This window comes from Monodelphis domestica, chromosome 1 (genome assembly GCF_027887165.1).
Source record: "Monodelphis domestica isolate mMonDom1 chromosome 1, mMonDom1.pri, whole genome shotgun sequence".
NCBI classification, from domain to species: domain Eukaryota; kingdom Metazoa; phylum Chordata; class Mammalia; order Didelphimorphia; family Didelphidae; genus Monodelphis; species Monodelphis domestica.
Genome location: NC_077227.1, coordinates 29,889,304 through 29,915,216, shown reverse-complemented (window position 1 = coordinate 29,915,216; position 25,913 = coordinate 29,889,304). Strand labels below are relative to the sequence as shown.

Genomic DNA, 25,913 nt, shown 5'->3' with positions numbered 1-25,913 from the left:
AGGAATCATGCACATTTCTGAACCTCAGTTTCCTTATCTGAAAAAGGGAGGTATGAAAACCTAGACTCTACTTCATGAAATGATATATAGAGAGAGCGCTTTACAAACCCTAAAGCACTTATGTAAATGTCTCTTCTTGTGAGCCAGGGCAAAAATCCTCATTTCTAGCTCCATTAAGATGATTAGTCCTCTTGTCCCTAGTCAGAAGTGGTTTAGAATCAAAAACTTAATTTACCTGGTTTAGCAGAGCCATACTTAGGGAGGTCTGAGTTCAGGTTTCTTAACATTTACTCTTACATCATTCATTCCATTCCTTGAAGGCAGGGGATCTTTTGTTTCTATTTCTATTCTCGGGCATAATGCTTATTAATAAATGGTAATTGATTATTTGATTCTGATGTATTTGACCATAGGCAAGACTTCAAAGCTTAATTTATTTTTAGCTCTTGCCTTTCTCCAGATTCAAATAGCCAAATATGCCAGAGTATGGGAAGAAGTAACATATCTTAGCTTTTTCTCTGTTTGCTTTGGAAAACCTTGGTCATCTATCTTTTGATCAGTTTCTTCAACCCAACTTTTTACCAGCTTTCCTGGCTTTAAACATCCAACCCTGTTCATGTTATTCAGGCCTGCAGTCATGGTCATATGTTAACTTCTCTCTCAAATTAGTCACAAGGGAGTCCTTTGTATTCTCTTACCTCTGCTAAAATCAACCACTAAAACTTTGAGATTAAAATTTGATTTTTGATATGATTGGTCACTGGTTCCTTTCAGGTCTTTCTTGCCCAGATTGCCACAGCATATGGGACCTGAATGTGCTTATTCTGGCCTAGTTTCTTTGAGCCTAGATGGGAAACAAACATTCCAGAAATAGGTGGACTTAGGAGGCACCAAGGGGGCTACAGATATTTAGCCAGTTATTACAACATACACCCCCTAACCACAATCAGTTGTTATCAGAGATTTTTCTTTTCTTACTCAGAGGAACTGATCAGCAATTAGATTTTTTCTTATACTCTTAACTTTCTTTACACTTCAAATTGAAAGTTTGGATTATAGCACCAAAAATCAGTCTCCTAACTTATTTTCCTGTAATTCTAATGGGCAAGAAGATCTATAAATAGAGGAATGGCTAGCTCTCTTACTTCATCTTTATCGTTCTAAGATAAAGCCTTATCTCTGTAGTTTGGTTGCCCATTTAGGATTTGCTACCTTTGGTTTCCTGAGGCAGTAAACTTTCCTTTTCTGTTTTTACTGCAATCTCTTTCCTGAACTTCTCTTTTTTTCCCTTCTCTCTTCCCTCCAACTCCCTTAAACTCTGCCTTGCTTTTTTTTTTATAATTTTTTTTACTTTAATATTTAGTATCTTGTTAGAGGGAGGCAGCCTACTTCAATAGAATGCTGACCTTTGTAAAGGTTAAAATTATGGTTGAGACTGAATGTAATAATTATATTTGGTCGCCAAAGATTTTATTTATAAAATCCTAATGAAACACCCAAACTCAGCTGGAAATTTTATGATGATTTAATTGATATAGTGGGGGAGATTAAGAAGAAGGAAGAAGGAAGGGGCTAGTACCGGGTGGGAAGATTAGGAGATCTAGAAAGTAAGGTTTTGAGTGTGAAGGAGGAAAGAATCAGCCTGACCTTCAAAGGGGCTCAGCTAAGATGCCTGAACCTGAATCAGCTCAAGGGCAAAACTCACCACCAACATTCTAAGATATCGAAAAGCCTAGCACACTCTCAGCCAGAGTCACCTCTCCAGGACAAGAGGAAGAGAGAGGAAGTGACGTGCCTTATATGGACAGTTTTACATCACTTTCCTAGGTTCAGGTTCCCCTTGGACGCAGTTCTGGTTCTGTGTCTCTGAGTAGTTGTACCATCTCTCAGTCAAGTGCCACAGGAGTCTTGCTAATAACTTAAGGTGCAGAAGGAGGTGGCCTGTTGAAAGCTCTCGGTACCAATGAGGTCATAAGCCTAGAACCCACTCTCCCCAAAAACTTTGGTTGCTTTCTTAGGTTTTCATTTACTTCTTATGACCAGTGTAATAGTGGGATTTGGTAGGAGAATGAACAAGAAGGAAACATATAAAAATCAGGTTTATTTTTTTGGGATAGGGAAGAAGGAAAAGGTATAAGGAGAATTATTACAATTAATCTTAAACCCTAATTTCTATAAATCTATCTTGACCTAACTTATATAAGCTAAATAAAAAGTTTCCCCAACACCAAATCTCACAAGTGGAGTCCAATCAAATGGGCCAGGATCTTCAGATGAAAATTGTCCAAAGCAGGTCCAATGGAAAAGTGGGTCTTCAGCTCTCTATTCTAGCTGCCAGTGGCCAGTTCAAAAGATTCCTCTCTTCACCCGGTATCACAAAAACCAGAAACCTGTTGTCAAAACCTCCAATCCCAGGCCTTCAGATCTTGACCCTTAGGCTCCCGTGTGACTCTCTGTCACATGCTCCTGTCAATCACCCTAATGTTTTGCATTACACAGATCTTTTGCAAACGTCCTCTTCCTATTACACCAGGAAATTCACTAATAGATTTGTTTCCATGTTCTTTAGTGATCACAGGAATAAATTGCCTTTTTAAGTAGTATCTGCTTAATTGAGTAGAAAAGTCACTTGCCCAAGGACCTTGATCAACTTCTACCTTGTATTTTTTCCATAAAGTAGGAAGTGTCCCTTTGCTCTGTCATAGAATTTTGCCTCTGTCAAACTTTGAAGCATTCTACTCAGATGAATTAAGTTTATGAGGAATATTCTTGACATTTTTCAGATGAAGAAATTGAGCCAGTGAGTGAAAACAGAACATCTTTAAGATTGAATCAAAGTTGGGGGCATCTGGGTGACTCAGTGGATTGAGAGCCAGGCCTAGAGACAGGAGATCTTGGGTTCAAACATGGCCTCAGATACTTTCTAGCTATGTGACCCTGCACAAATTACTTAACCTACCCAGTACCTAGCCTTTACCTGTTCTGCCTTGGAACCAATACACAGTATTGATTCTAAGAAAGGTTTTAAAAAAAAAAAAGATTGACTCAGGATAGTACTAAGAGACTTCTAATTCCCTTGATTCAGTATGATTCTGAAAAGCATTTACATGTTTTGGGGAGCTTACAAAAAAGAAACTTGACTACTTATGTAGTTAAATGCAATGGGAAGACACCATGCTAAAATTCTATTCATCTTCCCTAGTTATTTTTTAATGATGAAGAGGGTAAGGCAAAGGCATTAAAAAAAAAGTAAATTGTATTGTTTGTAGAAAGGAAAATTTAAAAAAAAACATATATTTTTGCTTGTCCTATTAATTCAGTTAAATACCTATAGGAAAAAAATTGAATTGCTACTTTGAATAGAACTAACACCACTGTTTCCTCATTATTGCTACATTCTACATTGTCGTCTTAGGATATCAACCATGGATTGACTGAGGTAAGTTTGGTAATACAGTCCTATTTTCAAAGTAAAACAAGTCACTTTTATTTTGTTTTTGTGATAACTCATCTAAAGGTTACCCTTTTCATTTCCTATGATTCTAAATGTGATAAATATATGATGTAAGAAAAAATAGATTTGTTCAAATCCAGATCTTTAGCATTTTTTGAGGGAAATTAGCTGAATGGATATTATAGCTATTCTGTACTACATTTGTTGTAGCTAAGGTCACTATAAAATGAATTCTTATTTTCATCATAAAATCTGAATTGTGTTGCTAGGAGATCAGTGTTTTTGGAATGAGGTGATCTGAGTTTAAGCCCTAGGCCCAGCACTTATTAGCTATATAACCCTGGGCAAATCGCTTCTCTCTGACTCATTTTACATACATGCAAAATAATGATTATGATCCTTCTTAATTATGTATCTTACAGAATGTTTTGAGAAAACTACTTCATAATATCTAAAATAACAATGCTGTATCCAATACCAAAAAATATAAATGTAAGAAGTGAAAATATAAGGCCACCAAGAACTACTGATATCTTCAGATTCTTTGAGTAAAAGGATATAGGCACAATGATTATTGTCAACTGTCACTTTTATATATTGCATTATAAATATGGCTTTTTAAAAAAGGCTTTAGCCATTTGGATGAGTGAATGCTTCTATAGCTTCAAACCATGTTATTAACACACAAAATTTTTTACTTAAAGGTAATATTTCAAACCCTTTTTGGTTTTTTGTTTTTGTTCTTTTCACTTAATGAATTTAAAAAACAAATAGCTTTAACTGGTGTCCATTTGTGTAATCTGTTGACAGGATCCATGAATAGAAGGAATTAGGCATATAATTGGGAAGGAAATAGCAAATCAAGATTTCTTTTATTAAAATGTTCAATAGATGCTGCTTATGGTAGAAGATTGCTACCTGCAGCCTTTTGGGATTTTGAATTCTCTGTTAACTGACTAGTATCTAACAGTATCAAATTAGTTTGATTGTATTGAGTCACTTTTTGGCCCTACATGATAACTTATTCAGTTGATGGCGATTGTTATCATTGGACACAACCATATCAAAACATTATTTGTTAAGCTTGGCTAAGTGCTAATCATTATAATGTCAAATATATGTGGGAAGGGAAATTGTATGCTATGGTAGACAGTAGCAAAAGTGGATGTTGAATATTGACTCCCAGACCTCTAGTTTGGGAGATATTGTTTTTTATGTGACTCAGTTAGTGAAATATTTATTTAATCTATGACCTAGTTCTGCTTCAGATTCTGTATTGCACAGCCCAGAACTAAACTTGGGGGATTAGAGGAGCCTTCTCCAAAGGGATTATTTCCTTTTTTGACTTTTTTGTCCCACACTCAGCATTTATTATGGGAACTCTCCAAATGTCGGTAAAAAAGGTTCCTGGTTCCTATGTAAGCACTGAAAGGAACAAATGCATGACAGGTATAGGATAGCCCTTTTTGCCACCCCACAGAAAGTGGGGAAGTGCCCAGGGATCCACAGGAATTCTTAAATAGGTAGAGAAAATACATAAACCCTTGCCAGTATCTCTCCTTGAAAGAAACAGAACTTGGAGTTGTCAGCAAAGCAATACTCTTCAACATTCTAGTGACTTTCGTGTCCTCTGACAATGTCCTCTGCAGTCCTTTGCCAGGCTCATAATTCCACATGTAGTTTGGACTGCCTCAACAAGGTAACCATGATGAGATTATCAAATAGTAGCCTTCCCTTCAATCTGCATTGTCTGAGTCACTCTTGGTGATAAGTGGAGCCAAGCACACCCCACCTCATGACTTTAGCACTTCTCTGATGTTGTTTCTTTTTCTAAGTGGTAGGCTGCTTTGAGAATTGACCTTCTACCCTGCAATACCAGATCTCCATATTCTCTTGTGATTATTCATGACACAGTCTTCAAGAAGTCTACTTCCTCTGCTAGAAGGCTAGATTCTGGATCATAGTTGCTAGAAATTTTTCTCTTTTCTAAGAGGGTTGCATTTAGGTACATGGTCCATGCTTGGAGCCTTGTGGGGAAGCATATGTCTGCAGCTACCAAATACTTTTTCAGGAAGATCAGTATTCCCCTGGTGTCCTAGCTATTGTTCTCTCTTTGGTTGATAAAATCCTTTATTAGGAAATCTTTTCTCTTGTTAAGTGGGTAGGAAGGATATGAGTGAACAAATGTAACTCCTATGTGCTTCTAAGCTTAAGGAGACTGTAGATGTTTTTTCTCGGCCCTACCTCTAAACCCAGATCATCTACTGCAATTTTTTTTTTAAACATTATTTTATTTGGTCATTTTCGAGCAGTATTCATTGGAGACAAACATCTACTGCAATTTTTGAACAGGAAAAAAAGCAAAAAATATGCTGACTAGGTTATGGGTCAGCCCAAAGGAACATCTAGTATCACAAGGGTCAATTCTCTCCCAATGTTTGCTCTTCCAAGAGTCTCAGCCATCTAGATCTTGGGAATAGCCCTTTCCAGTGAAAAACAGTCAGGCATTATTTTTGTCCTCTACCATTGAGCATTATCTCTGCTCTTTAGAGAGAAATGTCTATCAAATTGAATTACTCCTCTTGATCAGTCTTCTTACACTTAAACATGTAATTCTGTTAATCCTCAAATAATTACCTACAATTGGCATTTTACACATTCTCGGCACTGTTATCCTAACTTACAATTAGAAACCAGTTTATTTCATATTTCAGCTAGGTGAAGATTGGGTATTTAGGGAACAGGCCCATCAGGTGATGAATTGTTCCAGCCCCAGCTGCTCATTGAGACAACTAGAGCCTACTGAGCAATGAACTGTATTCTGTATCACTTGAGGGTTATGATGAAATCATAAGTATTTTATAGAACTCAAAAATGAACACATGTAAAATTGAAAATTCAGAAAGGTGTAGAAGTCATTATGGCATTATTTAATTTAGTTTTTTCCTGAAATTTCCTCTACAAAGTATTACATCACAAGGATAGATGTACTAATATTTAATTTCTTTTCTTCTAGTTAACAGAAATCCCGGTTACAATTTGTACTTATCCATTTGTATTTGATGCTCAGGCTAAAACTACACTGTTACAAACAGATGCAGTCTTGCAGATGCAGGTAAAACTTCCCTTTTTTGTTTGAGTATACTTACTGTACTATCCTTTGTATTTCAAGTTAGCAAATATTTTAAAATCTTACTAGTAGACAGAAATTTTCAGTGTTCTTTGGTTTAATACATTTAGTAAATATATCCTTTACAATAGGATTGTCATTAGACTTATGGAATTATTAGGCTCCTGAGGTCCTTTACAACCGAGATCTCTGAACTCTGGCAGTATGTACTTACTTTCAGGTTAACAACAGTCATTTTATTAAGCACCTCTATCTATACCAGGCACTGTTATATGCACTAAGAATATAGAGGGAGACACAAAAACATTACCTCCTCTCAAGGAGCTCAAGTCTTATAGGGGAGACCACCTTCATACAATTGTGTTCAAACCAGACGTAAACAGAATAAAATGGAGATCATCTCAGAAGGGAGACACTAGCATTAAGTGGGGATCAGGAAAGGATCCTCACTAATGGGGATATTTTAGCTGAGACTTAAGGGAAGTCAGCTAAATACTGAAACAGAGATGAGGAAGGAAAGAATTCCAGTCATGGGGGACAGCTGGTGAAAATGTATAAAGGAAATGGCTTGGGAGAGGAACAGTAATGAGGACCAGTGTCTCAAGGTCTTAGAATTTAAGGTGTAAGAAGACTGGAAGAAGTAGAAAGGGGCCTGGTAATGAAGAACTTAAAAGCCAATTAAACGACTTTATATTTGATTCTTGAGGTGGTAAGGAGCCATTGGAGGTTTTTGATCGGGGATGGGGTTGGTGACCTGGTCTGATGTGAGCTTTAGGATTAATTTGATGACATTGGAATAGAGATTGGACTGGAGCGTGGAGAGACTTGTGACTGCAAGCCAAGAAGCCAACTATGGTAATCATCCAGGCTGAAGTGAGAAGAAGCTGTGTCAGAGGAGAGAAGGGGACATACTGGAGAGATGTTGAGAAGGTGAAATCCACAGGCCTTGGCAACAGCCTAAGTATGAGGGTGAGAGAGAGAGTGAAGAGGCCAAGATGATTACAACCATAGGTTGTAAGCCTAGAGGACTGAGAGGAAGATGGTGCCCTTGACAGTAATGGGGAAGTTTAGAAGGGGGAAAGTTTTGGGCTAAAGGGTATGAGTTCAGATTTGAATAAGTTGAAGTCAAAATATCTTTGGTACAGATTTCCAGTAAACATTTGGAGACAGATAGGACACTGAATGTCAAGAGGGTGGTTAGGGTTTATTAAATAGTGAAATAGTATATAGAGAGAAGAAATGAGAGCCCATGTTAACCTGGGTGCATTTTGGATTAGATACAGCAAGGAAGGCTTAGAGCAGTGATGGCGAACCTTTTAGAGACTGAGTGCCCAAACTTCAACCTTCACAATGCACGTGAGCCCCCTGCCTTACCCCAGACAAGACAGAGAAGAAGTGCTTCCAGTGGACTGCTGGGAAGTGGCAGGTGATGAGAAAAAGTCGTCAGGTGTGTGTGTAGTGGGGGGAGGGAGCCAGCCCTCTCTGGCATACATGCCATAGGTTCTCTGACGAGGGCTTAGAGGAAGCTGCAATGTCACAAAATCCTAAAAAGAAACGGTTTATCAATGAGATCAAGATTATTAACAGTGTCAGAGACTGCAGAGAGGTAAAGAAGAAGATTGAGAAAAATGGCATTTGGTTTGTAAAAGATTATTGGTAACTGGAAAGAAAAATGAAATGTGTCCGTTTATTATCTGTAGAATCTTAGCTTCTGCTTCTTGTTCTAGTCAAGAGATCTCAAAAGACCAGCAAGTATAGTTGATATTGTAAACATTTGGAACTTGTTGATGCCCTCATTGGGCTGTGATGTTGTGAATCTCATAGCAGAAAGAAGAGGTTTTGGTTGTCACATGATTTCACATTTAGTTGTCACTTAAAATATGGAATTTCTTATCTTTCCCCCTAAACTGTCCCCTCCTCCTACCTTCCCTGTTACTGTAGAGGGCAATACCATCTTCCCAATTCCTCAGGCTCACAACCTCAGAGTCATCCTGGCCTTCCCCTTTCTCTTACACTTTTATCCAGTCTATTGCCAAGGTTTGCTGATTTTCCCTTTGCAATATCTCTCAAATATGCCTCCTCTCCCCTGACACCACAGCCTGGTATAGGCTCACATCATCTCCTGTCTGGACTATTGTAATAGTCTCTCAATAGATCTGCCTGCCTTATCTCTCTCTACTCAAATTCATCTTCCAGTTAGCTACTGAAGAGATTTTCCTCAATATGGCAGTAAAGGAAAATAGTAAATGTGGGAGGGTGTGTGGCAAAATTGGGGCACTAATGCATTGTTGGTGAAATTGTAAACTCCTTTCTGGAGGGCAATTTGGAAATATTCTCAAAGGGCTATTAAACTGCCTATCCTTTGATCCAATATGCCACTCTTGGGTCTGTATCCCAGCAATATAATAAAAAGAAGGAAAGGACCAACTTGTACAAAATTATTTATAGCTACTTGTATAGAAATATTTATAAATACTCTTTTTGTGGTGGCAAAGATTTAGAAATTATGGGGATGGTCCATCATTTGGGGAATGGCTGAACAAATTGTGGTACATATTGGTAATGAAATACTATTGTGCTATCAGAAATTATAAGCAAGATGATTTCAGAAAAACTGGAAAGATCTAAAGGAACTGATGCAGAGAGAAATAGGCAGAACTGGGAAAATATCATACATAGTAACAGCAATATTGGATGGTGATTATCTGTGAAAACTTGACTACTCTCAGCAATGCAATGATCTGGGACAATCCTGAAAGACTTATGATTATGACAGGGAATGCTATCCACCTCAAGGAAAAAACTGTTGGAGTTGTCTTTCACATCAGTATATCTTTGGTTTTATTTTGGAGTTTTGGTTATGTATGAGTTTGCTTATATGACAATGGCCAACGTGGAAATGTGTGGGGAAAAAAACAAAACAAAACTTTTCCTAAAGAGCAGTTCCAACACTATAACTTTCTCCTGCTCAATAAACTACAGTGACTCCCCATCACCTTCAGGATCAAATAAAAAAATCTCTGCTCTGGCATTCGAAGCCCTTTATAACCAGTAACCTATCTTCCCCTATCCCTCTCCTTTTCCAGTCTTCTTTCACTTTATATCCCTCTGTGTACTCTTCAATCCAGTGACACACTGGCATCCTTTATTGTCTCAACAAACAAGGCATTCTTTCTTAAGGCATTTTCTCTGATTGGCCCCATGCCTGGAATGTTCTCCCTCTTCATCTTTGCCTCCTGACTTTCTTTAATTTTTTTATTTTAATTCTCAACTGAAATTCTATCTTCAGAAAGTCTTTCCCAATCCCTCTTACTTCTGAAGACTTTCCTGGTTTTATCATGAATATAGATTGTGCATATTCATTTGCTTGTTGTCTTCTTCATTAGATTGTGAGTTCCTGAGGCTAACAGTAGGGTTTCTCTTCCCTCTTTTTGCATTTCCAGCTTTTAGAATAATGCTTGGCACATAGTAGGCATTTAATAAACTCTTATATTATCTGATTGAAGGATGAATGTTGTCCACCTTATAGCAGTTGCCTTTAAGAAGCCTCACTATTAAAGTTTTTAACCTTTTATTTTACAGATGGCTATTGACCAAGCCCACAGACAGAATGTCTCCTCTCTTTTTCTCCCAGTGATTGAGTCTGTGAATCCATGTCTAATTCTTGTAGTCCGTAGAGAAAATATTGTAGGCGATGCAATGGAAGTCCTTAGGAAAACAAAGAACATAGATTACAAAAAACCACTTAAGGTAATTTGACATTTCTCTTTCTCTTTGATGGCAGGTTATTCAGAGATCTGTGTCCTTTGGGGCATGGATGTGCGTGTGTGTTTGTATCATGTTGTAATATAGCCAACTGAGTCCATTTACCTACTTTCTGTTTTAAAAAGTTAATTGTTTAGTATTTTCTTTAACCTGTTAACATGTTGTATGCCATACTGAATACAATTTCATTTGTTTTTAAACTTGTTTGCAGGTTATTTTTGTAGGAGAAGATGCTGTTGATGCAGGAGGTGTACGCAAAGAATTTTTCCTGCTTATCATGAGAGAGTTGCTGGATCCCAAATACGGCATGTTTAGATATTATGAAGACTCTAGGCTTATATGGTTTTCTGATAAGGTAAGAAATTACCTAGGTTTCTTGAGTTATTCTGATAATAGTCATTTGTTAGAACAGCTACCAAATTTCTAACAGTGCTCATTCAGCACTTTTGGTGTACAAAATACATTTAGAAGTCAGGACATTTTAGAAAGCTTTTTGTCCATGTTATCTGAATCCCTTCACCCCACATAAGCTTCTGCAGAGACCAGAGGGAGGCATAAATTAGCAGGTAGCTTCAGAGGATTCTGTCCACTGAAATCTTTTTCACAGTTGAAATCTAAGATGAATTTTAATTGTGTTGTGTTCCACAGAAGACTATTGTCACCATCCCTCTGCTTTGTCACTTAAGAAATAAAGCCATTAGATCAGACATAAGCTTTTTTGAGAATACTTATAGAACTTGGAATTTGAAGAAATCAGTAATGGTCATTCTGCTTCTCTTCTTTACCTTGATATTTATGCCTTTTTAAGAGTTCTTCATTATACCAGCCCATTGAATGGAATTTCACGTTCCACTTCTGTTTGATTTAAGACTCTTTTAATTCTTTTAATAGGAGTCTCAGATTACAAAAGTTTCTGTTTATGATGCAACATTACATTCATTTTTATTTACTGTAGTAAAATTTAATTAATTTTTGTGACCTCAAGTTATCACTGATTTTTTTTTCCCCTTTGAAATTCATAGACCTTTGAAGACAGTGATTTGTTCCACTTGATTGGAGTTATCTGTGGATTAGCAATTTATAACTTTACTATTGTAGACCTCCATTTTCCTTTGGCTTTGTACAAGAAGCTGCTGAAAAAGAAGCCTACCCTAGACGATTTGAAGGAATTAATGCCTGATGTTGGGAGGTCAGTGGGTCATACATGGGTGGGGATTGGGGGTAATAAAAACAGGGTCCTACCAGAAACTTAATTTATTCATCTAAGATGAGCAAATTCATTTTATTATTGTTAATTGGCTTATAAAAATTTATGAAATGGAAAAAACAAGTTCTTAATATAATTATAATCTTAATACAATAATAATTCCTGAGATTGAAGGCTATTTAATGAGACTGATTGTAATTTCTGAAAGTGTATGAATGAAGACACCATGAATAATTTTTTTTAATTGACCATGATCCTTACAAATAGCAGAGGACACATTTATGAGAGTAATATTTTCCGAGAGTTCATTGATAATGTGGGCAAAAAAGAAAATTAAATTTTTATTTTTGATGTTCTAAATTCTTAACTTGAAATTTCAGAAATTTCTTTTTAATACTTATTAAATTGAATACAACCAAGCATAGAAATATGATTCAGAACAAACACAAGAACCAAGAGGAAAAAAACTAGGATATTCTCTCAAGCTTGCCTTTTAGGTTCCCCTACACTTAAAAGAGATGCTAAATATAATTAGATATAAAAATTTTGCACAATTTCAACATGTAACTGATAAAAGTCTAAATAGCTACCAAAAGAAATATAAAATAGCTAAGTGGTTCAGTGAATAGATCTCTAGGCTTGGAGTCAATAAGATCTGAGTTCAAATGCAGCCTTAAATACCTGTGAGAATCTGGTCACGCTAATAAACTTCAGTCTGCTTTGGTTTTCTCACTTATAAAATGGGGATAATGATAGCCCTACATAATGAAGCTGTCATGAGGCCTAAATGAGAGAATAATTATAAAATGCTTAGTGCAGTATCTGGCACATAGAAAGTGCTGTGTAATTGTTAGCTATTGTTATTAGAAAAAAAAATTGCTATCTATAGGCAGAACAGAATACCCAGTTTTCACTTTTACCTGAAAGGAACATATCTCTTGTTTAACAGAAGCATGCAGCAGTTGCTCGATTATCCAGAGGATGACATAGAGGATACGTTTTGTCTTAATTTTACGGTGAGTTAGAAGGATGCAGTCTAGAAGAACCTACCATTTGTTACTTGCTTTGTAGCTCTATCTTTTATCTGGATCCTGGGAAGCACTTTTCACATAGGTTTTTCCTAACCCCAGTTCTTGGTAAAAATATGATCCTGGGTATTAAGTGCCTTGTGTTCAGCATTTGGGTTACCATGAGATTTCCTGCCTCCCCAGAGTTTCCAGGCTAATTTAGAGGAAAAAAATGACAAACAGTTATGAGATATGGTATTGTGGTGGGAGCCATGAACCAGAGTCAAAAGATAAGATATTTTTTCAGATTTGCTACTTGATTGACTGTGTGACCTTGCTTAGTCATGAAATCTTTCTGGGCTTCAGTTTATAGATCACCTAGAGGGTTGGATTGTACATCCTCAGCTCCTTCCAGCTTGAAAATTCTATGATGATTGTTCAGTTGTGTTAAATGCCAGAGTAGAGGTACCAAGTGTACCTGAGAAGATCAGAAAAGATGGAAATTTGGGGGCTTTATAAGATGGATTGAATTTAACTAAGTGAACAGGAGGGAGGGAGAGGGCTTTTAGGGAGGATACAAAGGGATCAGAAGTATGATGGAAGAATATTTAAGGCATGCTAAGGGAACAATGAGAAAACCAGTAGAGACAATGAGACAGATATGGGAGTTTACCTTTACTCTGATTATGGACAAGGCTATCACCACAGGCAGAAATATTTCCTAGGAGCACAGTGGTATTGCTTAGACCAGTGATGGCGAGCCTATGGCATGGGTGCCAAAGGTGGGGCACAGAGCACTCTCTGTGGGCACATGAGTCACAACCACACCCCGTCCCCCCAAGTTTGTTACCAGAAAGGCAGAGGGACTTGGGTGGAGTTGCTCCCCTCCCCCTCTCCACCTGCCTAGTAACATTTTTTCATATCCTTCACCCCTCTGCCCAGCAGCCCAGTGGGGGCACATAATGGGTAAGGTGGGCAGCTCATGGGGAGCAGAGTGCTCAAACCACTTCCCCCTCTACACATACACCTGCCATCACCCACCCCTTTGCCCAGCAAGCGGTCCAATGGGTGCACTTTTCCCTCCCCTGGCTGCAATGAGGGGGGAGGTGGGGCACAGCATGTGTTTGGCTGGGTGGGGGAGGGGTTGCTGGCATGGCACGGCACTTCATCTCTCTCTAAAAGGTTCACCATCACTGCACTAGCCAGTTCTAAATAGTATAGGTGTATCATTTATTTGCATTAATCCCAAAATTAAAAGCAGAGGCTATATATTCTTATCCGCTACCAGTTATCTTTGTTTCCTGAAAAGAACAGCAAAAATCCAGTTTAAGTATAATAATCATAATAATCTGCTTGATTGAGTCTGATTTTCAAAAAATTTTAATAGATCACCGTTGAGAACTTTGGTACAACTGAGGTGAAAGAACTGATTCCTAATGGGGCAGTCACTGTTGTTAATAAACAAAATCGGTAAGTGATTTTGTAGTAGCAAAATTGTATAGTACTAAGGGAGATGAGAATTTTTTCCCATTTTAGAACTATGTATCTCGGCTTATTAAGGTTATCTTTAGATCCAGATCTTAAAATATTTGAGTAGTAGTTGTGGTTTGGGGGAGATAATTGATTTGAAAGTTTCCCAAGTACTTTTGACTATTCTTAGTTAATATGTTTTGGGTTTGATAACAATTTTTGCTCCCACCTTGGCAACTTTACTGAGGGTATGCAAAATAAATATTAATATGGGATAGTTAGTAGGACCACAGTTTACCCAACTTTTTGTTTTTTTAGAACGTTGAAAATCAAATTGAAATTTACTGGAGTAGGCTCTTATTCTTCTTAATTCCTTGGGAAATCATATTAGGATTTAAATTGTGAATTCTCTAATAAGAGACCATTGAAGTGCTAAGCATACTATCTAGCACATATCTTATTGGTGGGCTGATTGACAATATTTGGATTTTATTATTATTGTAATGACTTCATACTGTAAAATGTCATGAGGTTCCCCCAAAGTAGAATTAGTCTTCATTGTTTAGAAGCTAGTAATTCCCCTGAGTTTCAATTATACAAATCTTTTTAAAACTAAAAGTAAGTGCGTTTATGTTTTTGGTAATTTTCCAGATGCTCAAATGCTACATTGTAGATGAAATGTTTTTACTCTTTTTTTAAGTCATTTTGGGTGGGCACCCAATTTTTAGTTATAATAGATGGCTCTTTTGACAACCAATTTTGAGTTCTTCCCTACTCTTATCTCAGTTTGTGGGAGAGTGACCACAAGTGCAGCAAATCCATAATCTAATTGATTTGATGGTGGAATGATTTTATAATGACCACCTTTCCAGGCAGAGAATTAATAAAAAAAATTTTTTTTAAGTATAGGTGTGTGTATGTGTGTCTATTTTTTCTTCCCATTTCTAGAATGGAATTTGTCGATTCTTACGTGGATTACATATTCAATAAATCAGTGGCTTCCCTATTTGATGCTTTTCATGAAGGCTTTCATAAAGTCTGTGGTGGGAAAGTCCTCCAGCTCTTCCATCCTAATGAACTGCAGGCAATGGTGATTGGGAACACAAACTATGATTGGAAAGAACTTGAAAAGGTAAGGAAAGGAGGCAGTTGGGTGGTTCAGTGGATTGAGAGCCAGACCCAGAAATAGATGGTAAATAATTTCATATAGACTTTACATGTGTAATCATGTAAAACATTTTTCCATATTAATCTTTTGGTGGAAGGAAACTCAAATTTTAACTTACTTAGCCATTTTCCAATTGATGGGTATCCCCTCATTTTCCAAATCTTTACCCCTCTGGGTTCAAATCTAGCCTCAGATACTCCTAACTGTGTGACCCTGGGCAAGTCACTTAACCCTCATTGCCTAGCCCTTACCACTCTTCTGCCTCAGAACCAATACCCAATATTGATTCTAAGATAGAAGGTGAGGTTTTTTGTTTTGTTTTGTTTTAAAGAAAAGGTAAGGAGAAACAACTTTGTGGGGATTTGAAGACCAAAATAAAATTAAGCTACTGCAGTTGAGTTGATCCTGGGTTCTGGTAGAAATCTTCCCTTTTGTTCACTGACATGCATTTACCTAAATTGGTGTTAACATATGAAAGGAAAGCACCACTTTTGTTTGTGTATGACAGGAAATGATTTGTGAAATGTGTGTTTGAAAGTTGGGACTTACTTTCGCTGTGGGGCTGGCATTCTTCTTGATAAAAAACAGGTCATGGGTGACATCAGCAGCCCTGAGAAAAACTGAGTTCATTTTCTGGCCACTTCAGTAAAGGAAAGTTTACTGTAAAATTCCAGGCAACCCTGGAGTGTTTTGTTTGTTTTTTTCCCTACCAGTCTCAAAGCTGAAAGAACAGTGATTGAATACTTGTGTCAGAAGCTTCAATGATGCAAGTATCAAAATTGATCTCCCTTTGGAGTAGAAGTGAAATATCTTCACCAAGAGAAGCCTTAAAAGAAGCCTGAGTTTCTTATTCCTGTCTGGGAATTTCCAGTAGTTCTCCATTAATTCCTCTTTGAAATATTGAGCTGCCTACTTTCATTCCTGCAGTTAGGGTAATGAGAGCTGCTCACCTCTCAGGTGGCCTCAGAGTTCACACAGGTGCTTTTACTCAAACCTCTTCTTAGAATCTTCATTCTTTTCCACATTCTCTGTGACGTCAATGCTGGCCTCTTGACTTTCCCTCTCATAGACCCTCTATCTACCAATGGTGTCTTCGGCCTGGCTGTCCCCATGCCCAGGATGCTCAACCTCCTTTAGGTCTTGGCTCATGTCCCACTTTTTGTGAGAAGCCTTTCCTTGAATGTGAAAACAAATGTTTCTGGTGTTAAGAGAATCCCAAGTGGAAATCTTAGGACCTCAGAGGCCTAAGAGTTCTTTAGATAGAGTGACAATGCAATTCTAAAAGGATACAGTGGACTAACAGGCAAAACTTTTCCAACTAGTTGTTTGAGTGCTCTCTCTCTCTCCTCATTAGAAGGTGATCTCTGGAAGCTCAAGAGATAAGTGCTTTTTTTTATATTGCCAGAGCTGAGCAGTGCCTGGCACACAGCACTTAAAAAATGGAGAATAAAGGAAGCAATTAACATTTCTGTAGTGCTTACTTTGTGCTAGACACTGCACTGACCAGGTGACAATTATTTTATTTGATCTTCATAACGTCAGGAGGTTAGTGTTGTTATTATCCTCATTTTACAGATGAGGAAACTGAGGCAGACAGGTGAGATGACTTGCCCAGGATCACACAGCTAGTAAGTATCCAAGGTAATCAGTGCTGTGTATATGATTGTACCACCTAACTGCCTGTGTAAAGGCTTTTTGTTGTTATTAGCAGCAACTAATTAATGCACAATTAATAAATTACATAAGAGAATTCCAGCTTTGCAACTTGCTAGTGGTTTGATCTTGGACAAATTCCTTCTCCATTCTTAGCCTCAGCTTCCTTATCTAGATCAGGAGTTTATGCTGTGTGATGATCACCAGCATCTCTCCCAGCCCTGGATCTCTGGTAGTAGGACTGAGAAAGGAGGAGAGAAGAGACATTGCTTGGGGGATGCTTTATATTTACATACACCTCAGCTTTTGGGGGCCTGATTTTCCAATCATGTGGTGGTGTCCTTTCTTCCTTCACCTTTTTCTCTTTTGTTTCTGCTTTTGGGGAGTTTTGGTACTTCTGTCAGTTTCTGTTTTGGCTAATGGTTCTAGAGAAAGTTTGCCAAAGTTAATTTTGAAGTCAAAATGTTCAGATTTCTCTTTACATGTCAGTTGTCCATTTGCAAGGCTTTCCCTATTGCAATGGAAAAAATCTTATCAATTATGTAAGCAACCTAAAATATCTTACAAGGCATTAAATACCAGTCTAATACTGTTGAAAATTCTCTTCCAGGTACTTTAAACAAAGTTTTGAATGATATGTTTATTATTCTAACGTAAAGAAATGGTTAAATTTTCATGACAATGTGGAATGTCTTTGAGTTTTGATTATAGTTGTCTAAAAATAGATGCCCTGGGCAGAATCTCCTTTATGCTTTTTTTCTTGAATCATCTCTTGATTTGTTATTGCATAATGAGGATTCATAACCTAGAACAGTGATGGCGAACCTTTTAGAGATGGAGTGCTGGGCCCCACTCCCACTCCACCCCCAAGAGTGAGTGTTGTGCCCTTACCCCACACAGGGGAGGGAGGAAGCATTCCCATTGGACTACTGGGCAGAGGGGTGGGTGAAGTGAAGAATGTCCTCAGTGAGTGTAGAGGGGGAAGGGGAGAGGCCCAAGTGCTCTACTCCCCTCCAGCTCTGCTACCTGTGAGCCACCTACCTTATCCCCTGTGCATTCCCATTGGGCTTCTAGGCAGAGGAGTGGGGTGTGTGAAAAAATGTCATCAGGTAAGGTGGAGAGGGGGAGTGGAGCATCTCTGCCTGAGGTCCTCTGCCTTTCTAGTAACGAACTTGGGGTGGGGCTATGCGCCCACAGAGAATTCTCTGCATGCCATCTTTGGCACCCATACCATAGGTTCACCATCATTGCTCTAGAAAATACCCTGTTAAGATGTTGAATGTATATACACAACATTGTTTTTAAAAGGTTTTTTTTCCTTGTCTCCACCTTTTGCTCCCCTCTCCCACTGGCTAGTATGTGTAAATGCATGAGATTTCATGTAAAAACCTTATGATGTTACTTATTAAGTAAAAATTATTATTGACTAACAGTCATTCAGGGAAATGAGAAAAGCCAGAATTTGGGGAATGCAAAATATACTTTATGTCCTTTATGTGTCACAGTGATTGGTTGGTAAGAAATTTGGGGGAAACGGAGCATCTAGCAAGATAATTATCAATCAGGATACTCCTTTCTCTTGGTTTTAAATGAACATGAGAAAGGTAAAGTAGATGCGGGATATTTTTGTCATTCAGAAAAATACCTATAAATCTTTACCAGATGTACATGTGAGCACAGTTTCATTTTACATAACGAGAAGGTAATTTGATGTGCAGACTTAAGTTATGGTATTACTTTCACATAAGAAAATATTACAGACCCACCATTGTTAGAATGTGTCTTGGGAACAAATTTTCATTTAAAACTCCACTTTTCTTTCCACTTATGATAAGTGGCACTAATATGCAAGATGGCTTGTTATGGTTAGGATTGCTGGTCTTTTTAGTGATCTGTAGCAATGGAGTATTGGAAGATAGCTGGGCCAGATTTATTTTCTAGTTGAGTTAATATTTCATATCCAAGGAGATCTACCTTGTGACCGTGAAAAATGTGGGTTTCAAGACTGTGAATTGCCAAAACTGTAAAGATAATTTTAGTGTCTTGATTTTAATAAAAAATAAGTGGTCGCCATGGGAAGAATTCCCAAATATGAAAATACCCAAGTCAGTTGGGTTTTATGGAGAGTTTAATGAATACAAATGAAGGAATTAATGAAAGAGAGAGAGAATAAGAGAAATATAGTATGAAGGGCCTAGGCCTGAGCCTTAAGAGAGAGTAGTCAGTCTTTAATCACTCACTACAAGATTTGTCCCACCATGGCGAACTCCCAAACTGAACTATGAACTCCAACTAGTCCGAACTCCAACTAAAAAAAACTCCACCTTGAGCTCCTTCCTTTTTTTTTTTAAACCCTTACCTTCCGTCTTAGAGTCAATACTGTGTATTGGCTCCAAGGCAGAAGAGTGGTAAGGGCTAGGCAATGGGGGTCAAGTAACTTGCCCAGGGTCACACAGCTGGGAAGTGTCTGAGGCCAGATTTGAACCTAGGACCTCCCATCTCTAGGCCTAGCTCTCAATCCACTGAGCTACCCAGCTGCCCTCTAGCTCCTTCCTTTTAAAGAAAATTTTCTCTTGTGTCACCTCCCTTAAATTTTCACATCTACCAATCACAGTAGACATTTTCCCCAGGACTGACCATTCTTAGTTCACATCTTCTTTTGTTATCACCTTCTTTGATTAGATTATATCTTCTGAGTATTTCACATCTCTTTGCTAAGCTTGCCCTTTGTAAGTTGCTTGATCTTTTAGTGATTAATTTATCCTTTATAGGTACTTAGCACCCTTTTGTATTAGATCTAAAAATAAACCTAGCTTAAGGTTCTAGCTTCACTATAAATATGAGTTAGGGACTTTTATCATTGTTTCACCAGGAGTTTACAACTTTATCTTCCCCCAAGGCACTGTCTAAGTATGGGTGGAGTAATGTTAAAATTCCCAATACATTCCTGATCAAGTACCTCCATTTGTTACAATAAGGGAATAACTTAACCAAATCTTCTAAGGCAGAGTCTGAGCAGTTTTTAAGATTCACAACTTTTTATTAACTTCAAGCTCTGATGGCTCTGTTGTTGTTTCTAGAATACAGAATACAAAGGGGAATATTGGGCAGACCATCCTACAATAAAAATTTTCTGGGAAGTTTTTCATGAATTGCCATTGGAAAAGAAAAAACAGTTTCTCTGTAAGTATTTCCATTTAATTCAATTTTAGGTGAGAACTGAATTTAATTTTTTGTATCTGATCTCTACCTTCTGAGATTAAACAACTTTTTAATGCCTAGTATATTTTCAATAAGTTCTTTGTTAATCACTTGGTGACTGCATGAGTTATAAAAAGATTAGAATATTCTATTCTGCCTCATAATTTGTTAATGAAGATCATTTAAAAAGTTTCCTTATCTAGCTTTTATATTAATATTTTTTCATATAAGAATTATAAAAATCATTGATTAGTTGGTTGTTCTGATTTTAATTCCTTGAGAAATATATGGCCTTTTATTTAAAATGAAGAAAAGGAAATATCATGATGTTAGGATTGTTGAATTTCCTATGGTTCTATTATTTAAATCACAAATTAAACAAGCTCTGAGTCTTTTTTTTTTAATAAGACCCATCCCCATTCCCTTCTTCCTTTTCTTCTTCTCTTTTGTAAATGTAGCTATAATAGGCTTTAGTGAGAGCCTGTTAGGCTGAGGGAGCTTTATATTATTAAATCATTGGAAAAATACATTTCTTTTTTTAAAGCTCTCAGTATGCCTGAAATATATGTATGTGTGTGTGTATATATATAGTTCCCTCCTCATATCCCAGATCTAAAGTCAAAGAGAAATGACTCATGTGTCTGAAAAAAATATATGAAATGGATATTCCTGGCATTTAATTAGAATTTGGAAAACAGTGCTGGTCAGTTGAAGAGTAAATTAGTAATTTCTTCCTAACATTTTAATAGTCTTACATTGGGGTCTGATGAGAAGGCATAGTTGGTATCATTGTAGTCCATCCAGAGAAAGTGGTCCAGATGATGAAGTATTCAGAGTTGTGACCCAGTTTATCTCCATTACCTTTTCCCACACCCTGGAGCTGATAGTGGTTCAAACCTCCCCCCCCCCCCCCCCCCCCCGCCCCCAAATACTTCTTTGTCCTAAGAAGTCAGAGCATGACAGTGGGAAAGGAGTGCTTGAGGGTGGGCTCCGCTGATAAGCAATGGCTCACTTGCCTTCACAAACTCTCTGGGGCTCTGTCTTTGTGTATTAAATGAGGAGCTTAGTCTACGTTAGCTTCAGGCTTCCTCCCAGCTCTACAACGTAATTCTGTTTGAAGGGTAACAAGAAGCAACATGGCATTGTGAATAGAGCTGGTGCTGGGTTCAGGTCCCATCTCATCCCAGACTGGCTTTCTCAGCAAACCTTTTGTTGCTCTTGGTGGCTCTCTGAGACTCTTAAGGAGAAGAGAAGGTGCTGACCTGCTTTGAAAGGGGAGTTTGCTCATCTGGGAGGGCCCTATTGGCGTAGACCGTCTCCCTACATAAAGAATTTGCTAAGAATAGAACAACTTTTACAGTTGAGGTCAGTAAGTCAGTTGTTTTAACATTTACATCATGGTACAAGTTTTTCAGCAAGTAGGTTAGAAAGTTTCTCTCATCTCAGGTAAAGCTATTTACATGAATCCTTGACTAGAATGATTTTAGTAGAGAAATAACTAAAGGTCACATGTAGTTGAACAGTACTGTTACAATGCAAATGTTTGTTTTTTAAGTTTTCATTAAAAAACATTTCTTGATAGTATTTTTGACAGGTAGTGATCGGATTCCTATTCTTGGTATGAAGAGTCTGAAACTGGTCATTCAGTCAACTGGAGGTGGAGAGACCTATCTCCCAGTCTCCCACACCTGTTTTAATCTTCTCGATCTTCCAAAATACACAGAGAAAGAAATCCTACGTTCTAAACTGATCCAGGCCATTGATCACAACGAAGGCTTCAGTTTAATATAACTTTAGAGGTATTCTAAATAGTTAGTTTAATGCAGTAGCATTAAACTACTTCTTTGTGTCTTTCATGTGGTGGGGAGTTCAATGGACGCGGCATCAGAGATGACAATATAATTAATTGCTTATTTACAGAATGTTCCGTGACATACAGATATTCATGGAAGCCAAAAAGTCCTAAAAGAAAATGAACAAACTATGTTAATACTAGACTTATTGTACAGAACCGTGGACATTTTTTTGTCATCTACCAATAAACATGCAAGTGGTGTGAATACCTTCAAGTTTCACTAACATGAATTTTAATGGTCTGCATATTACAAAGATGCTCTTGGTGTGTGAGTGCATGGGATGTTTGCTTAATTCTTTTCAATCACTGGGTGAAAACATTTAACTTTGGTTTGCAATAGTCACTTGATTATTTTTCATTTTGTAAATAATGTTAAAGTTTTTGTAATAAAATAGTTACGTTCTGATACCAGTACAGTTTCTATGTTGTAATTGAACTGGAATGACTTTTATGGGTTAAAAATTGTGACCATTAAAATTTTTTTTTTGGCTTCTCAGAAACTCGAGCAGCAGAAATAAGAAGGGTAAAGAATTACAACTTGTTTTGTACTCGTATTTGTTAATACTAGTAATCCTGTAGTGTTCTGTTCCCAGCTCTGGGTTCTGCTAAGTATCCTCTAGGTCCTTCCTCTGGAGTACTGTGCTGATGTTGCTAAATGGGGAGTGATGGCCAAAGCTGGCTAATTGAGCAGTGGAGGAGAGCTTCCCTATGGTTGCCAAGAATAGGATTGCATGCCATTCACTGTGAGATCCAGCCCCCCCGCTCCACAGTACTCACTGGGAAGGTTCCATTGGAGTCACCTTTTCCACAGTGCTTTCAGCTTGTGTAGAAGAATGTTCTTCAGGTTTTTTAAATTGAAGAAAACCATTTTCATGCTGATCGTGAGTGAAACTGTTTCCGATTTTATTCTCCTCATGTCATTAAGTCCTAGAATGTGTATGGATATGCAATACATGTGACTTTCAGCTATGGGGCAGATATTTATTTTTTAAATTTATATGAAATGCATTGAAAACTCTTTAAATAAAATACTTGAATAAAGATTTATTGGTTTAATAATTTAACTTTCAGTGATTCTAATCTAAGATCCAGTACTCTTCAAGGAAGAATTTCTGAAAAGGATTTAGGGCAGGCCTCTTAAATGTTTATTTTCCTTTTTCTTTAAAAGAATGTGACCTTTATATATTTCCCATCTTTTCACTATAGTCAATTTAATACAGAAATCCCTTCAAGGGAATCACTGCTGATTCTTTGTTGCGTTCAGAAATGGAATAGGTACTTGACACAGCAGGGCAAAATATGGGTTTAAAGGTTTTCTTCCAACTGTCTCTTCTGTGTACATTTAAAAATCATGCAAGATCCCTGACCAACACCACTATGGAAATACTCTTGTTTAACTGTCCTCTAGAACTGTTAGCCTCTATTATGCTCTTGGAAGGGAGACTGGCCCAGGCTTATGAAAAGCATATTCCAATGTCATGGAAGACTGTTCTACACAAGGATGTATGTGGTTTTGCCTTTGATAGATTTTCAGTGACTCAACCTTAAGAACAGAAAAATTCAGTCTCCTTGGAAATAGAAAATGTTCTGAAATAACTACTTTTCTTAGATTTCCTACATACTCCTTCAGTGATGTTGGCTTCCAAAATGTAGATGGATAGGACCATTTAGATAAATAACATCTTCCCCTGTTGTTTGGAACAATTCTCCACTCTCAGAGCATTAACTTGATGCTCCAAGGACATGATATTTTAATACTTTGTGAGTCTGCCATACCTGGGTTTCTCCTCATCCTCCCCCAGCAAATCTGTTCCTTCTTCCCATTTTCTCCATTTCTTTTGACAGCACTCCTATCTTCCCAGTCACCTAGTATGAATATCTTGGAATCCTATTTGATGCCTCCCTCTCCCTCGTGCTTACTCTTTACCCAAGGTACTCACATACACTTCTCATGTGCCAGATCTATCCATTTTGTCTCCATACCCTTCTCTTCTGTTCATGTTTTCATTACTCTAGTTTGGGCCCTTTTGGATGATGGCAGGAGTCTCTTTATTCTGCCTTTCCTGCTTCCACTCTTTCTCCTTTTCAATCTGCCAGATAATCTTCCTAAAACAGTCAGGGAACTTTAGTGCCTCCCCTTTGTCTCTAGAATAAAATACCAACCCTTCTAGGCTCCCCAGCATCACCTGCCTCTGTCATACATACCTTGTTTCCTATTATTCCTCTTCAGCAATCTGTTTCAGTCAAACAGAACACTAGCAGCCTGTCCCAAACTGACTGCATCTTCTACCTCTTCTACTTCTATGAAGTGCCCGCTGCCCTGCTCTGAGCACACCAGCTGAGCATCCGTAAGGGTGCTGCCGATAGAAAAGTCAGAACCCTGCACGAAACAATACAACACCGACTCTTAGTGGACCAGAAAGGCTACCCAGAATCTTGAAGGAAACTAAGACTTCTGAGAGCCCGAAGTGAAGAGCCCAAAGAACAAACAGCATTTGCAGAACAGGCATGGTTTGGTGAGGAGGCTCAGCCACTAGAAAGCCTCATCTTTATGAATTCTACGTCTGAGTCAGACTCCTTCACTGGGTGTGTGTGTGTGATCCTGGGCAAGTCACCATAGCCCTCTTTACCTCAGTTCCTCATCTATGAAATAACCAGATCTCTCCTGTATCTTTGCCACAAAACACCCAAATTGGGGTCATGAAGGGTCAGACACAACTTGGCAACAAAAATTTAATTGAGAGACTTATTTAAAATTTTTTAAAAAAGAAATAGAATTATCCCAACCTTAGATAACCATTTTGACTGAGATTAAGAGCCTGTGAAGGATATTAATGTGAAATAAATGTGAAATTTTAGGTTGAAAACAGATTATGAAGGGATTTAAATTGTCTAGCGGAGGAGTTGGCATTTTATCTTAGCAGGAAGAAGACCTCACCAAAGAGCCTTTTGTTAAAAGTAAAAAAAAAAAATAACCATTTTTGGACATTTTTTGATTCATGTGTTCTTCCTCTCTCCTCCCCAAGACAGCAAGTAATATGATATGGGGCTGTACCTATGTACAATACAATATATACATATATATTTCCATATTCATCATGTTGTGAAAGAAGACATTCTCACATACCGGAGGGAAATGGAGTGGTCGGCCTTGGTCTGCGTTCACACACGTTCAGCGTTTCTATACGTCTCCTTTGAACGTCACAACAACTCTCGAAGTAGGTAGGTGACGAGGCGTGCCGGAGCCAGCTCCGAGTGGGCATTTTCAAAATTGGCAAATGCTACAGTAAATCAAGACTTGAGGTGTTGTTTTGCTGAATGCTTAGACTCAAGACGAAGTGATGGAGAAAATGTTGTTAATGCAAATTAAACTTTGTGTCACGGGTACGTTTTTTTCCATAGAGAATTGTTAGATTTATCTCTCCTTTGACAAATGAAGAAACGAAGGTTCAGAAAGATGAAATGACTAGAGCGATGTCAAAAAAGGAATGGGTATCCCAGAGGTTTTGGATCCAGTGCTTTCTGACTCCAAAATCATGACCCTGTTGTCAGCTGGTACACAAACCCAGACCAACTAGATGATCTAAAGCAAGGTGGCAGAGTGGATAGAGTGCTGGGCCTGCAGTCAGAAAGACTTAATCTTTCTGAATTCACATCTGGCCTCTTAACACAAAGCTGTGTGACCCTGGGCAAGTCACTTAACCTTGTTTGCCTCAGTCTCCTCATCTGTAAAATGAACCGGGGAAGGAAATATCAAATTGCTCCCCTATCTTTGCCAAGGAAACCTCAAATAGGGTCACAAAGAGTTGGACAAGCCTCAAAAACAATAAAATTTATTTGGAGCCAAAGAATTGCAATTTGGAACAACCCGCTGCTGTCTTACTCAGACAGGAATGTCTAGGGAGGAAAGAGAGATTCTTGGGTTTTTTTGTGGTTGTTTTCTAACCCTGACCTTCCGTCTTGGAATCAATCCTGTGTATTGGTTCCAAGGCAGAAGAGTGTT

General features: G+C 37.9%; 1 protein-coding gene across 11 annotated transcripts in view; it reads left to right on the top strand.

Annotated features, from left to right (window-relative positions):
* The window catches only part of HERC4 (HECT and RLD domain containing E3 ubiquitin protein ligase 4), a 114,251-nt gene extending 91,298 nt beyond the window's left edge, over window positions 1-22,953 (top strand). For 6 of the 11 annotated variants that reach the window (XM_016421882.2, XM_016421885.2, XM_056796123.1 and 3 more), the window contains 10 exons: window positions 3,416-3,439; window positions 6,471-6,569; window positions 10,167-10,334; window positions 10,561-10,704; window positions 11,372-11,538; window positions 12,506-12,572; window positions 13,951-14,033; window positions 14,982-15,165; window positions 19,935-20,037; window positions 21,638-22,953. In XM_016421882.2, the coding sequence (XP_016277368.1) occupies window positions 3,416-3,439; window positions 6,471-6,569; window positions 10,167-10,334; window positions 10,561-10,704; window positions 11,372-11,538; window positions 12,506-12,572; window positions 13,951-14,033; window positions 14,982-15,165; window positions 19,935-20,037; window positions 21,638-21,846 (1,248 nt within the window). In that variant the 3' untranslated portion in view covers window positions 21,847-22,953. The remainder of the gene's footprint in view (window positions 1-3,415; window positions 3,440-6,470; window positions 6,570-10,166; window positions 10,335-10,560; window positions 10,705-11,371; window positions 11,539-12,505; window positions 12,573-13,950; window positions 14,034-14,981; window positions 15,166-19,934; window positions 20,038-21,637) is intronic. The other 5 variants (XM_056796126.1, XM_056796148.1, XM_056796152.1 and 2 more) reach the window with 3 other exon arrangements.
* Window positions 22,954-25,913: the final 2,960 nt, after the last annotated feature.